Source organism: Pseudorca crassidens, chromosome X, assembly GCF_039906515.1.
Source record: "Pseudorca crassidens isolate mPseCra1 chromosome X, mPseCra1.hap1, whole genome shotgun sequence".
Classification (NCBI taxonomy): domain Eukaryota; kingdom Metazoa; phylum Chordata; class Mammalia; order Artiodactyla; family Delphinidae; genus Pseudorca; species Pseudorca crassidens.
The window spans coordinates 133859190-133874326 of record NC_090317.1 but is presented as its reverse complement, the minus strand read 5'-3'; the positions used below and the strand labels follow the sequence as shown (position 1 = coordinate 133874326).

The 15137-nt window shown below is 56.7% G+C and overlaps 1 protein-coding gene across 1 annotated transcript; it reads right to left on the bottom strand.

Annotated features, from left to right (window-relative positions):
• Positions 1–5094: 5094 nt before the first annotated feature.
• On the bottom strand, positions 5095–6507 carry LOC137217038 (P2Y purinoceptor 8-like). The gene has a single exon (XM_067723258.1). It carries the CDS (start codon positions 6484–6486, stop codon positions 5425–5427), a length of 1062 nt encoding a protein of 353 aa, XP_067579359.1. The 5' UTR covers positions 6487–6507; the 3' UTR covers positions 5095–5424.
• Positions 6508–15137: the final 8630 nt, after the last annotated feature.

Below are 15137 nucleotides of genomic sequence, written 5' to 3'. Positions count from 1 at the left end.
CGACCGTCTGCGCATGTCCTAGCCACTGGGGGACCGAATCGCCCCTCGTTGTGTGCCAGGGCTATAGATAGATAGATGATACATAGATAGAGTAGTTAGATAGATAGATAGATAGATAGATAGATAGATAGATAGATAGATAGATAGATAGATAGATAGATAGATAGATGATGGATAGATGGATGGATGGCCACAGATACATACATCGTAGATAGATAAATAGATGTTAGATAAATGCTAGATGGATAAATGCTAGAGATAGATTATTTATTAATATAGAGACAAATAGATATGACGGATGGATGGGTGGATGGATGGATACGTAGATAGATACACAGATAATTAATAGATAGATGACAGAGTCATTCTAGTCAGAATTCTCAGCCTCACACTACTGACATTGGGGGCTGGTGACTCTCTGATACGGGGCGTCCTATGCACTGTGGGCTGTGGAGCAGCATCCCTGGTGTCCCCCCACCAGGTGCCAGGAGCACCCCTCGCCACCACGGTGACAACCAAAATGACCCCTGACTAATACATCGCACATATATATAAACTAATACATACCTATGTGTACGTAGATGTACATGTGCCTGTATATATATATGGTATATCATGGTATGTGGTATATATCAACATGACATCCTAATGTATGTTTTTTTTTTAATTTTATTTATTTATTTGGCTGTGTTGGGTCTTCGTTTCCATGCGAGGGCTTTCTCTAGTTGCGGCGAGCGGGGGCCACTCTTCATCGCGGTGCACGGGCCTCTCACTGCTGTGGCCTCTCCCGTTGCGGAGCACAGGCTCCAGACGCACAGGCTCAGTAGTTCTGGCTCACAGGCCTAGTTGCTCCACGGCATGTGGGATCCTCCCAGACCAGGGCTCGAACCCGCCTCCCCTGCATTGGCAGGCAGATTCTCAACCACTGCGCCACCAGGGAAGCCCCCTAATGTATGTTTTGATAGCATCGTAATGTCCTATTTTTTCCCCCTTAACCTTCTGTGCTGGCTGATCCAGGACAAGGCATCAGATGGTCGTGCAAACCAGGTCCCTGTGCACCAAGCCCCCCAGGTCCCCACCCTAACACCCTCTTGGTTAACCCATCAGAGGCTGACCACCCACCAGGAAGCCCCTCCACAGTGAGTTCTGATTCACCGTGTGGACTCACCCTGCCCCAAACTTTACCCATTTGGGGGGAGTCATTTCCTGATTGGTTGAACTTTACGTTTCCCTCCAATGTCTGGAGTTAGAAATCATTCTTCTTTTTCTTCTTCTTCTTTCTAATTCTAGGCATTTCAAGGAAATGTACAAGTTCAACCAGTCAGGAAGCATCTTTATCACTGAGTCATCTTTCCCCCCGACAGTGACAATGAATATTTAGCTCGAAAGGTCAGGGTGGAGGCATAAATACTTGTTTTCAAATTGCACAGCAGAAAAGGTGTCAAACTGCTCGCCCTCCAGCCGAGCTTGAGGCCCCCTTACTGGTTCTCCTCTGTCGATGCTGGTGTCACTGAGTTTTATCTGGATGAAGACATCAGAGAAGGTATTGCAAAGGCAAACTGGAAAAACATTTAATGAAGGATCACTGTCCGATGGGGTCAATCCCCCCCGAACCTCCAGAACCAGCCCCGAAGGCTCCCGTTCAGTTCACTGCACAAGCCGAACATCTTGCTTACAAAAATAGACGGTTTATTCTGAGGAAGTTCGAGGTGTACAGGGCGCTTGTCAGTATAGTACTGAGGTTCCTCAGCCACCTCCCCCATCCTTCCCCGTCACGTTAACCCCCAACATCCCCGCCATAACGAAGAACCGACACTGGTCCGTTTCCGAGGAGGGATCAGGGTTGGAATCTCGCCCGTGTTCCCCGTGCTCTTCTGGGATCCAGTCTGCGATCCTCTCATTTTCCTTAGATGTTCCAGCTTCCATCTTTCTCAGGACTGTGGACAAGGAGGGGAGCAGGCTGACGGATGTCTTGATGGTTTTGACTTACGCTGTAGGAAGGTCTTGGTGACAGACAAAATCAACAAGGTGACGAGGAAGGCAAGAAAGGAACGGTGGTTGGCACGGGACACACTGTAAACTAGGGATTTAGCCAGGGATGTCCGGCAGGGGTTACCAGCCAAAGCTGGGTCCCCACGGGTGTGGGATGGGACTCTGAGGCAGGTGCTGGGTTCGACTCCCTGCTGGCTAACTCACCAGCTCCGGGCCACCGTTGTGGCCTTTATCGGTGAGTCCCACAGCAGTAATCTCATCCCACTTAGGAACCCGCCCTGCACGTTTATTTACATCCACTCCTACCCTAGAGGTATTTTAACAACACTAAGGAATCTCATTGGCATTACAGAACCGTATAGGTTTCCAAAGACAGATCAGACGCTGGAAGAAAAAATAAATCAACGTCTCCGTGCGAGAGTTTCCAACAAACCACCTGTTTTGAGCATGGATATTTTAAAACAGGCTCAAGTAAAGAGACTGACATAATGAAACCCCGTGTTCCCTTCACCCAGGCTCAAGCATTATGAGCTATCGGCATTCTGGCAGCTTTCGTTCATCCAGTCCCCAAATACGCGGCACAAATGCACACACGCGCGTGCACACACAGAGACGTGGGTGCATGCACGTGTACACGTGTGTGTGAAGTGTGCATATATGGGTGTGCACGCAGGTGTATATATGCATGCTTGTATCTGCTGTCATATTTTAGAGCAAGCATCAACCATCGTAGCACTCTGCCCAGGACCATTTTCATTTACACCTTCAGCATTTTAGGATCTCCTTCAACAAAGCCAAAGCCCCATCATCCCCCCCAACCAATCCTGGGTTCCACCCGTGCCCCGTTCGTGTTCTGCTGGCCCGGTTCACGCCAGGAGCCCAGAACACCATGATTCTGCCATCCTTGAAATTCCAGGGAGCCTGGTGGGAGGGTCATGGGACGGCTCGGCCGTGAGATGGGAGGGTCTTGGTCAGGCAGGGGTCTCAGGAGTCCGAGGGAGAAACCTGTCCGCCCAGCACACGGGGAGAAGTCAGGGATATGGGTCTCTGCGTTTTTCCTCCCACACCCTCCCAAGAGCTGAATCACAGAATCACATCTTGTTTTTTGCTCATGTCTATGTACATGCGAATGTGTTATCCTCTTACGGGAGGCTTAAGAGGGCAACAGATTGAAGGAGTGTGTGGGGAGAACACACACACACACATACACCATTATTAAAAGGCCGAAAGAGGGGCAAATCCCGCCCTGGGATTTCAGGTGATCTGATGGACCTCTCGGACAGGCTGACGGTCACCTGAAGTTCTGGATGGAAATTCCCAGCAGTTCAAAAGACCCTGTCGGACCTCCTGAACTTCGGTGGAACTGGGGGCCCCTAGAAGGCAGAAGTCATGGGGGCGTCGACAGCCCTGGATGGCGGAGTGGCCGCCAACCAAATAAGGGCTCGCACAGCCCTCTGTGACCCAAAGGCTGGAGGGACGTGACAGCCACTGGGGGAGGGTATTACTACCTAGACTGGCTTCCTCTGAATTCAAACTGTGACGCCTAATCACAAAGCAGCAGAAGAACGTCCTGTGAGGGTGGTTTGAGGTTTTTCACACTTTTGTAGCATCAGACGCTGGAGGCCCACGCCCAGACGTGGGTGCCACTGTCTCTCCGGCTCAGGGTTTCCGCCCCCAGACTGTTGCTCCCTTGACCTGCCTTTCTAGGGTTCGCCTTTGGGACAGTGGGGAAGAGTGGGGGGACAGCACGCCATGCACGGACCATCCAGGTCCCGGACACGTGCCCTTTTCTCGTCCCTTGCACCCATGGGCTCAAGTCCTTCCCCAGGGGCACGTCCGGCTGTCCCTCTGAGGCTCCCGAGGGTGGCTCGCAGCTCCCTGTAAACACAGACGCTGGCTCGGACACCGTCCTCTGTGGAGATGCCCCAGCTGCGTGGCCTGGGGCGGAGGATGGTGAAGGGGCCCTCCAGCCTGCACCTCCAAGCCGAGGGACTGGATTCCACAAAGCAGGTCCCACCCTGGGAGCCAGCACCAGGCATGGGCCCTCCTGCAGCCACCCAAGCAGAAGCCAGAGGCTCAGCCTCAGAATTTCAGAGTGTGTGCGTCTCCTGGGGCAGCCGTGACAAGTTCCCGTAAACTGCAGGCTAAAACCCCGGACAGACTGCACCCTCCCCCAGCCCGGAGACCAGACGGCTGAGGTCAGGGCGTCCCAGGGCCGCGCCCCCTCCAGAGGCTCCAGGGGAGGGTCCTTCCTGCCTCTTCCAGCTTCTGGGGGCTCTGGGCTTCCCTGGGCTTGTGGCCGCGTCCCTCCCGTCTCTGCCTCTGTCTTCCCGGTTCTTCTCCTGTGTGTCTGGGTCTCTCCTCTTCTGCCCCTTAGAAGGACCCTGTCATTGGATGTAGGGCCACCCTGATCCCATAGGTCACACTTTGCGGTTCCTAGCGGACATGGACTTTGGCGAGACACCGTTCACCCCAGCGTGCATATGTCTGCTTCTCTTCCAATGTGACCAGGTGCTTCCAGAACATCAGCTCACAACCCCCATCCGCATCTCTGACCCACGGAGGGGACGTCACCTGCCCCACAGCCAAGCCACCCTGGAGGTCCCTGAGCCCCCGCCTGCCAGCCCCTCCAAGGTCTCACCTTATAGGCTGCAGGGCTGTTTTCCTTTCCCAAGAGGGCCCTGAGCTCAGTCCTGTGCATCTCCTCGTGATGTGCAAAGCACCCCAAAGTTTGTTCTTTCAGGCAAATCCCGGCCTCCCGGGAACCTGCTGGTTTAGCATCCTGGGCAGTCCGGGGACTGGGCCCCTTATCTTCCCAAAGCAGCCCAGGTAGTGGGGCTGGCACAGGTGTGTCCCAGGTGCTGAGCAGACCTGCTACAGGCTCGTGTGGTCAGTGCTCTCCCCTGGTCCTCCAAGGATCCCACGGGTCAGGCCAGGAGCCTCTCCAGACCCCCAGGACGACTTGCCGTGGCCCGGGGTTCTCAGCTCGGAGGCGGAGCCAGAGAACGGGCCGGAGGGGCCCCCTGAGGCAAGTTGAACCCCGAGGCGGGTCAGGGAGGTGCAGCTGTAGCTGCGAACACTCAGAAACTTGTCATCCGCCCAGAGACCCTCGGTCCACACCTCCGGGACGGACGACCTTCCGGTCTGGGGGCTGTGGCTTGGGAATATTTAAGGAGAACCTGATCCCTGCCGGGGAGCCCCCGTGTTTGCTTGGCTCCGGGGGGTGGGGGGAACCAGGTGATGTCGGGGGAACCAGGTGATGTCGCAGGGACCCATGGGCCCCGAGAGCACGGGGCCCGAGGTGGCCTGTCCACGGGCACGCGGCCAAATCCCAGTGCCCGGAGGGACCGCGGGTGGATTGTCGCAGGGCGGGGGAAGGACCGCGCCGCCCTCTCCCGGCTGCCCCGCCCCCACCCCCGAGGGGCGCCCGGCTCAGAAGACGCTCTCCTGCCGCTTGACGCTGGGCCGGCCGGCGGCGTCCAGACCCTCCACGGAGCGCACGGACAGCGTGCGTCCGGAGGCGAGGCTCTCGAGGTGCCCCTCGGGGCTGCCGGTGGGCAGGGGCCTGTAGCCCAAGTAGTGCCGCATGTGGAGCTGGAACTCGCGGGACGCGAAGTAGTAGACGAAGGGGTCCAGGCAGTTGTTGAGGCAGCTGAGGCAGAGCGTGAGCTTGTACACGTGGTAGTAGCTGCGGCCGAAGAAGAGCCGACTGACCACGTGCACCAGCAGCACGAAGTTGTTGGGCGCGAAGCAGGTGACGAAGGCCAGAAGCACCACGGCCGCCAGGCACACGGCGCGGGACCTCCGGGCCTCCCCGTGGCGGTCGGCCGAGCGCAGCAGCGTGAGGATGGTGGCCGTGTAGCAGGCCACGGTGACCACGAAGGGAACGAGGAAGAGCACGACGAACAGGGTGAGGAGGAACACCGCCCACATGGCCACGCTGGGCAGCATGCTGGACTTGAGCACGTCGAAGCACGTGACGATGCCCAGCACCTCCACGGCGTAGGTGAGGTCCGTGCGGGCCAGCGGCGACAGGGCGGCCAGCAGGAGAAGCCACGTGCCGGCGCAGGCAGCCACGGCGTAGCGGCGGCAGCGCCAGCGGGCGGAGGCCAGCGGGTACACGACGCCCAGGAAGCGGTCCACGCTGATGCAGGTCATGGTGAGGATGGAGGAGTACATGTTCGCGTAGAAGGCCACGGTCACCACGTTGCACAGCAGCTCGCCGAACACCCAGTGGTTGCCGTTGCAGTGGTAGTAGATCTGGAAGGGCAGCACGCAGGCCAGCATCAGGTCCGTGACGCTCAGGTTGATCATGAAAATGACCGAGGGTGTCTTGGGTCCGATGTGGCGGCACAGCACCCACAGGGAGAACAAGTTGCCAGGGATACTTATCAGGGCCACCAGTGAGTACACCACCGGCAGGACCACCGCGATGGCCGGGTCCCGCAGCATCAGGAGGGTGGCGTTGTCCGGACGCGTCACGTTCATGTCCATCCTGGAGCCGGGGGTCGGGGGGCCGATCTGGAAGAGAAAAGGGGCGCCAGGGGTGAGAGGGGCAGACAACGGGGTCTGCCCGCACAGGGACGGAGAGATGGGAGGGTCCCCGGCGCCCGAGGGGCGGGGAGCTCCCGGTTCCTCCTCTGCTGGCCCTCCCTCCCTTCTGGTCCCTCTTCCCACCCTCCACCTGTATCCCAGACCCAATAGATGCTAAATCCTCAAGGGCTGCATCACCCACAAAAGCTACAAGGAACCATATGAAAACACCCACCACCGGCTGCCAGGCTCCTGACCCAGCATGGGGGTCACAAACCTGCCCCTCCATCCTGCACCGGGTGGTGGGGGGGAAAGAGACCCCACACCAGGACGTGGAGACCCCGTGTCCTGTCCCTGCAGGCAGCAGGTGTGGGCTCAAGTCTGCTGGGGCCAGAGGACACAGGACTCTTCCTGTAACTGCCCACAGCCCAGCTGCACCTGGGTCACTGCACTCCTGCCCCTCCCCTGGCAACTTGCTTCCTTCCTGTGACTTGGAAGCATGGGGAGCGTGCTGTGAGGCACGGTGCGGAGGCTTCAATACTGGGGCCATGAGGATGCAGGGCGGTGAGGCCGAGGTACAAGGTTACAAAGTTACCAAGGGAATGACTCTGTTTCCAACCTGCAAAGTAGCTTCCCTCGGATGCTCTGAGCCCCGATTTCTTCACTGGCACACAGTGAAGTCAGGGTCCCCCCACCCCAGGGCTGTGCTGGGTATCGCAGGCTGCCCTCCCCGACCACACAGGTGTGCTGTGCTGCTGGCGTCGTGGTCCCAGCAGGATAGTAACTGTCACCCTGCGCCTGGCCTCCTGCCTTTGGCCCATAACCGCTCATCACCCCAACACTGCAGCCCCACTCCCTTCCAAGTTCGGGACCCCAATCCCAGAACACTCGTTGTGGCTGCTCCTTTGGGGCGGGGGTGGTGGTGGATGTTGGGGCCCCTGAGACATCATCCCCACGTCTTCCCTCCCTCCCTCCCTCCCCGGTGATGTCACAATAATCCTCTTATTGTGACATCACCGGTAGCACCAGCAGGACATGAAGATAGAAAAGGGGCTTGGAGGTGTGCTGGTGACACGTTCCCGAACTGCAAAGGGGAGTGGATCCCCTGCCCGGCTCCAGCCCTGATGGGGGGTCCTGGGGGTTCCCCCCGCCAGACCACACAGAGCATCCTCTGCTCCTCCCCAATGATCCCACAGAGGAGCCTCCCCCGGGCTGCTCCCAGCCGAGGGATCCGGGGACCACGGTTGAAGGGAGCGGTGTCTGTCTTGCAAGCACCTGCTTCCAGGTGCCACGTCCCCGCCATCCCCGCCGGATGTGGTTTTGGAACCCCAGCGGCCTCCTTGCCTCCTGGGAAGTGCACAGCAATACAGGAGCCCATGGAGAGGCCCAGGTACCTCGTGCGGCTGGCAGCCCATTCCCTGCAAACCATGGGGAAGACGGAACGGCTGTCGGGCGGGTGTGTGGCATCTTTGTTCTTGTCTTGACCCCCCCCCCCGTGAGCTCCCAGGGCTTTTCCCAAGCATAGGACGGGCTCTTTGTGGGCAAAGGAGGATGCGATCAGAATATGTGTCACAGGAGTGGGGGAAACTGCCCATCAGGTCACGGTCTTAGGAGCAGACGCTGAGGTTTCCCGGAGAAGAAGGAATTCTGAGTCCAGACAGCAGGGTCAGCTGGTGCCTGGGTCTCTAGCCCCGCCCCCTGCCCTGCGGATTGCAGACTCACCAGCCCCACAATCAGTGTGAGCCAATTCCTTGAGATAAATATCTTTCTGTATATATTGTATTCTACATTTGTAGGTACGTATATGTGCAAATATAGGCTTGTGTGTGTGTATACACGTGTACACTTATGTGTATATATATCCTCTTGCATATAGTTGTATGTATGGGTGTGTATATACGTGTGTGTGTATATACACACGTATCTGGTCGCATATATATCATATTGCATGTATACACACGTGTATATACACGTACACACCCTACTGCCTGCATACAGTGGGTTGGCCAAAAAGTCCGTTCGGGTTTCTCTGTACGGTCTTATGGGAAAACCGAAACAAACTTTTTGGCCAACCCAATATGTGTGTGTGTGTGTGTGTGTGTGTGTGTGTGTATACACACACAGAGATATATCCTATGGCATATCCATGCATGTGTGTGTATATATATACACATGTATATACAATTGCACGCATGTGCATGTGTATTCAATTGCACAAGTATGTGTATACAATTTATGTGTATATATGTAGACATAAATATGTATATAACTGCAATAGGGTATATATGCCATAGGTTATACGTGTGTGTGTATATGCACATCATAGGATGTCTATGTATAGATATACATACACATCTGTGCAGTAGTACATGTGTACACATACATGCAATTGAATATACACGTGTATAGATACATACTTCTATAGCTCTCCATCCTTTGGTTTCTGTTCCTCCGGAGAGCCCTGATGATACAGAGCCAATGGTCCTGAGGGCCCTCCTGGGGCTGGGGGACCATGACGAGATGCTCGTTACTGTTATGTTGACCCTCCTGTTAAGAGACAGTGGGTTTGCATTTCCAGACCCTTCCATAGAGCGCTCGGGATAACAGAGGTGGGAGGTCCCTGCCCACGGCGGCACCTCCCACCAGGTCCTCACGCCGCGCTTTCTCAGAAACGTTAAATCCAAAACCAGCTGGGAACAAGTGGCTGGGTCTCCTGCCCACGTTCATGGCGTGAAAGCCCCTGTTTTTTGCCTGGAGCCGCTGGGGAGCACCAAGCCTGCCCTTCAGAGCTCACGGAGCAGAGTCTGGAGCCAGAGCCCCAGAGCCCGGCCGGGCAGCCATGCCGATGCCAGGTCCCAACACGCCGGGTCCTTCCTGCAAATATGGGCATAACTGAGGTGTGGGCAGGTGCCCTGGATGCCCTCCGGAGCCAGTGGGCTCTGAGCTGCTGGCACCTGAGCCTCGCACTCCTGAACTTCTGTTTTTCCCGCTGATCTGCCCCCCGCCCCGTGACAGAGAAGTCCACCCAGCTGTCCGCACACCCCACTCCTGACTGCCGGCCCCTCAGACCCGCAGAGAGGGAGGGCCCGGGCCTGGGCCCGGCGGGGACAAGGGATCCCTGGGGCTGCCTACACCCCGCCTTCTGGGCACAGCGGGTCCCCGTTTCACTTTCTTTCTAATTTCTTATGTAAATGCAAACCAAAGGCGGCGCACTGTTCACTTCTGCTGGTTTTCAAAGTCTGGGTGACGGCTTTGCTGCCCTATCGACCTGGAGGACACCGGAGTTCTCTTTCTTCGAATGCCGGACAAAAGAGCTTTAACACTTAAAAGTAGGAAAAACAGCAACAAAAACACCCCAACAAAACACACAAACAAACACAAAAGGAAGAAAGAGAAGCGTGGTGTGTGCGTTTTCTCACTTTCAAAGATGGCACTCAAGTTGGGCCACCTGACCTGGAGTCCACGGGGTGGGGACAGCTGGTGGGGGTCAAGGACGTGGCTTAAGGATGCTGTAAGGGACCGTTAGGTGTGCTGTTGTGCTGAGGATCTGCCCAGGATGCCATGTTCCTGTAAGGGGCCGTCTGCAAGCCAGGAAGAGGTCCTCACCACAACGTGACCCCGTTGGCACCTTGATCCCAGACATCCGGCCTCCGGGACTAGGAGAAGTAAATGTCTGTTGTTTAAGCTGCCCCGTCTGCAATATTCTGTGATAGCTGCCCGAACTGACCCAGACAGACATTATACTGATGGCCTCAGCCCGTGGCTGCATGCGAGCTGTGGTGGTGACACGGCGGTGGCCACAGGTGTGTATTCCCTGCACCGCACCTCACAGGACCCCGCATCTGGCTCTTAGGTCTCCCTGATGGGTTCACCTGGGTTTTGACTCGCTCCACTTGAATCCAGAGTTTCCTTCTGGCTGGGGTCACCTGGAGAAGCCCTTTGCCCCCGAGGGTTTGGGACTCGGAAACCGGAGCTGCAAGCTTGTGCAAACAGCACGTCGTGTAAAAGTTGGCCGGGTCTTAGCCAGCCTGGGGGTCTTTCCCTGGAGCCCAGCGTACACCCCACGAGAGGAAACTCTGCCATCGGCTTGGGGTTTCGAGGTCTGTGTTTCTCACCGTACCTCTTACTTCTCTTCTCGAGATCCCGCCGGGGATGACCACGTTGCTATTTTGCCGTTGGCCGAGGCTGTCCCTTCTGCATTTGACCGCGAGTGTGTACGATGCCGGGGCTCCTGAAATCAGGGCGTGGGGCTCAGCCGGGCACAGGACCCTAAGACACCCACGGCTCCCATCCGCACTGCAGTTTGACTTGTCCCGACATGGTCACAGGGGCGTCCATCCCTGGATGTCTGTTAGCGGGAAACGTGGTCCTTGAGCCACCGGCGAGGCCAGGACCCAGCCTTCGACTCTGATCTGATTGCAACTCCCCTTTCAAGCCTTCCTGCCCTGGTCTTTCTTCCTCTGCAGGAGCCGTGCCACCTGTGGTGCGTGTGTGCACAACGAGCTTCCGCAAACCCACTTAAAAATGGCCGGGGTTTCGCTTTGAGTGGGAAGCGCTCTGCTCTGCTGGCTCGCGGCCAGGTGCCATCCTATGGTCATTGCGGGGGGTGGGTACGGGCCCCTCCTCACAGCCACCCACCTCCATCCATCCTCGGCTTCAGGAGGAAAAGGGAGCCGTACTTCTTGGGATCCCCGTGGGTGCTGCAGCGGGACCCATGGAAGGGAGAGATGCCGATAATTTACAGAAGACCGGGGGGGGGGGGGCGGGGGTGGTGACCTGGGAGGCTGCTGTGTGTCCCCGGGGGGATGGGGGGGGTGGTCTGAGAAGATCGACGAGGGACAGAGCTTCAGACAGAGAACCCATCCCCCTCGAGTGGAATTCCGAGGGCGGGGCGGCATTTGGGAGGCCTTTTTCCATTTCTGCTCAAACAGTTATGAATGCCACCCCCACCCCCCAGGGGTTTTGATCTGTCCTAACCTCCAGGTGGGAGCTTCAAAAGAGTGTGAATTTGCATAACACGCGGCTGCCCTGCATGGGTTGCAGAAAACCCATGTGGATGTCAGGAGGCTCCGGCCACCCTCTGCAGCCCTGTAGCTGCTGCCTTCCCCCCGCCGTGGGCCCCCCCGTGCTTTCACCTGTACCATCTCAGGGGAGGGCAGGCAGCCCCCTTGGGGCTCCGGAAGCCCAGCCTGCCGCCGGCTGCAGAGATCACGGCTGATTAATAAAGAAATCACCTCTAACAGATGCCGGCTTCTCTGAAACCCACGGCGTTTGTGGTTTGGACCTGGAGGAGGTCTGGGCGGTGACAGGATGGAAATTTTGTGAAACGAGCAACGAACAGCCACTGGTGGCCGCCAGACGCTCCCCAGGCGCTGGGCGAGCAGAGGTGGCTCTTGCAAAAGGCACCGGACACAGGGCTGCCCGAAGCAGGCGGCCTGGAGGCGGCGGGTGGGAAGTTCTGGCTTGTTCTCTGCAGGAAACCGCAGGCTGTTCTGAGACACAGACTCAGCTGCGTCTCAGGTGTCCAGGGCTCCCGTGCATCCCCCTGCAGGCCCCCCGCCCCCCGTCTTGGTCTCTTTTTTCTTAATAGTCTTATTGAGCTGTAAGTTATAGATCATCAAGTTCCCCCATTTACAATGGGCACTTCAGGGCTTCCCTGGTGGCGCAGTGGTTAAGAACCCGCCTGCCAACGCAGGGAACATGGGTTCGAGCCGCGGTCCGGGAAGATCCCACATGCTGCAGGGCAACTAAGCCCGTGCGCCACAACTACCGAGCCTGCGCTCTAGAGCCCGCGAGCCACAACTACTGAGCCCGCGCGCCTAGAGCCCGTGCTCCGCAACAAGAGAAGCCACCGCAATGAGAAGCCCGCGCACTGCAACAAAGAGTAGCCCCTGCTCGCCACAACTAGAGAAAGCCTGTGCGCAAAACAACGAAGACCCAACACAGCCAAAAATAAGTAAATAAAATAAAATTTTTTAAAAAATGCACACTGCAGCAGTTTTTCATAGATTTGCAGATGTGCACCCACCCCCATCACGTGATCCCAGAGCATTTTCATTGTCTCGAAAAGAAACCTTGCACACCACGGCCATCACCCCACACTCCCCTGCCCCAGCGCACATGGATACAGGTTTACAAATTAAGTTCAAATTCACGTGTCGCACGAGTGACCACGTTTAAAGTGGACCGTTTGGTGGCACGGAGCACATTCACATGGTTTTGGGACCATCGCCTCTATCTGTTTCTAGAAAGTGTTTATTATCCCGAAAGGAGACCCCATCTCCATTAAGAGTCTCTCCCTATCTCCCTCCCCCAGCCCTTAATCTGCCTTCTGTGTCTGTGGATTTGCCTGTTCTGGACGTTTCCTATCAACGGAATCACACACTGTGTGTCTTTCTGTGTCTGCTTCTCTCACTGAGCATCGTGTGTTCAAGGTCCATCCACATGGTAGCCTGTGTCAGAGCTTCACTCCTTTTCATGGCTGAGTCATATTCTACTGTGTGGATGGACCCCGTGCTGTGTATCCATCAATCCACCCGTCCATCCATCCATCCATGGACACTTGGGTTTCCACTTTTTGTTTGTTGTGAACCAAACTGCTTATCAGTCACCTGGGACCACTCCCGACGTGAAGTTTGGAGATGCTGAGTACAGTGGTCCTTCCATCTCTGTTGAGGTAGGTCTTACTCAGGTGGGGAGGTGAAAAGCACCCCTGAGTCAAAGGGATGAGTGCCGTTTGGGGACCGCCCCCCCATATCCTTTCAACCATCACAGCCAGTGTTTCCCGAGTGCGGGGGCTAAACTCACAGTGGCGGGGACTGGAGGGTCTGGACCCTGGGAAGCCGCGACCCGGCCCTGTGCAGCGTGGACTAGGCTTCCTTCTGGGTTTCTTGGGGTTGTGGTGCTCTGCTACGGGAGCCTCAGCCCCGAAGCGTTCAGGGGCCACGGCTTCAGAGAGCTGGTGATGTCGGAGCCTCCAAGTGGATGGCGCCTCGTGGTACGTAGAATATTCACTCCTGAGATGCACATGGGCTGAGCAGCCCTGCCCGGCTGATCGCTGCAGGGACCACTGGTTCCTCTCGTACCCGGGACAGCTCCCGCCCCACAGATTTTGTTCAACAGACTCAGGATGACGGAGCCACGCTGCACTAACAGCTGAGCGATGTGGGAAGTGCTGGGAAAACGAGTGGCGTGGGGTCTCCCCACCCAAACACTCAAGTGTCCTCCTGTGTCACATCGGGGATAGAGACTCATCCTCTGAGGGTTGCCAGGGTACCAAGTGACCCAGGGATGGTGAAGCATGTCATAAACTGGGGTGTGCCCATAAATATTAACTAGGTCAGTAACTGGGGGTGTCCTGGGTTGTCCTAACAAATGCCCGCAAGCTGGGGGCTTTGCAATAACAGGCATCCGTCCCCCCCAGTCCTGGACACCAGACGTCTGAGCTCAAGGTGCCCCAGGGCCGCGCTCCCTCCAGAGGCTCCAGGGGAGGCTCCTTCCCGCCTCTTCCAGCTTCTGGGGGCTCCAGGCGTCCCTGGGCTTGTGGCCGCATCCCTCCCGTCTCTGCCTCTGTCTTCATGGGGCTTCTGCTCTGTGTCTGTGTCTCTCACCTTCTGTCTCTTAGAAGGACCCTGTCATTGGACGTAGGGCCACCCTCCTCCAGGAGGACCTCATCTCAGACCCTTCACTTCATCACATCTGCAAAGACCCTGTTTCCAAATAATACCCCTTCCCGAGGTTCTGGGTGGTCGTGAATCTTGGGGGACACCATTCAATTCACCACACCCTCCCACTGGGCAAGAGCCCGATAAACAGCTCAGCTCATAACAGGGGAGTTTCTCCTGGAATTTGATCATGACATTTGATGCACTTGTCTTTCCAGAATCCTTACATAGGTGCCAATAATCAGTACTAATCAGTAGGCTTTTAAAGAATAGCTCAGGGTCACTGACTGCCTGACACACTTGTGGAAGGACCCTGTCGTGGGATGCAGGGCCACCCCAGTTCCAGGAGAACCTCATTGCAGATCCTTCATTTCATCACATCTGCAAAGACCCTGTTTCCAAACAAATCACACTCATAGGCTCTGGAGGCCAGGACGTGGAGATGTTTTTTGCAGACCCCCACTCAGCCAACTTCAGGCATCAAGGAGATTATGTCTAAGAGCTCTTTGACCTCAGTGCATCCCAGGGTGAGGGTTCCAGTTTTAGCCACATCCCCTCCAGCACCAAGGCTGAGGCCTTGGTTTTTGGAGAGAAGACCCCCTCCGCCCACCCCGGGCACCCATGCTGCAGAGGTGGAGGGAACACAAGGCTGGTCTGGAATCTAACCATCACGCCCAGGAAGTCTGGCCGTTCCCTCAAGGGTCGGGACGCCAGGAGGCTGTGCGCCCTCACCACCAGCCTCGTGTGGAAGACCCCCTTCTTGCCAGCGACCCCAGGACCTGGCTGATGCTTCTGGAGCTGCCCGGCAGAGGAAGCTGCATTGGGTTTTCTGGTCGACCATGGGCAACTCACAGAAGACATAGGAAACTCTGTGGTTGTTGCGGGTGAACTCCGTCTCCCCCCAAGTTCATAGGTTGAAGTCCTAACTCCCTGTAGGTCAGCATGTGA

Excerpts from the sequence above, each read along its gene's own strand:
- LOC137217038 (XM_067723258.1), bottom strand. The coding sequence starts at position 6,486 with ATGGACATGAACGTGACGCGTCCGGACAACGCCACCCTCCTGATGCTG.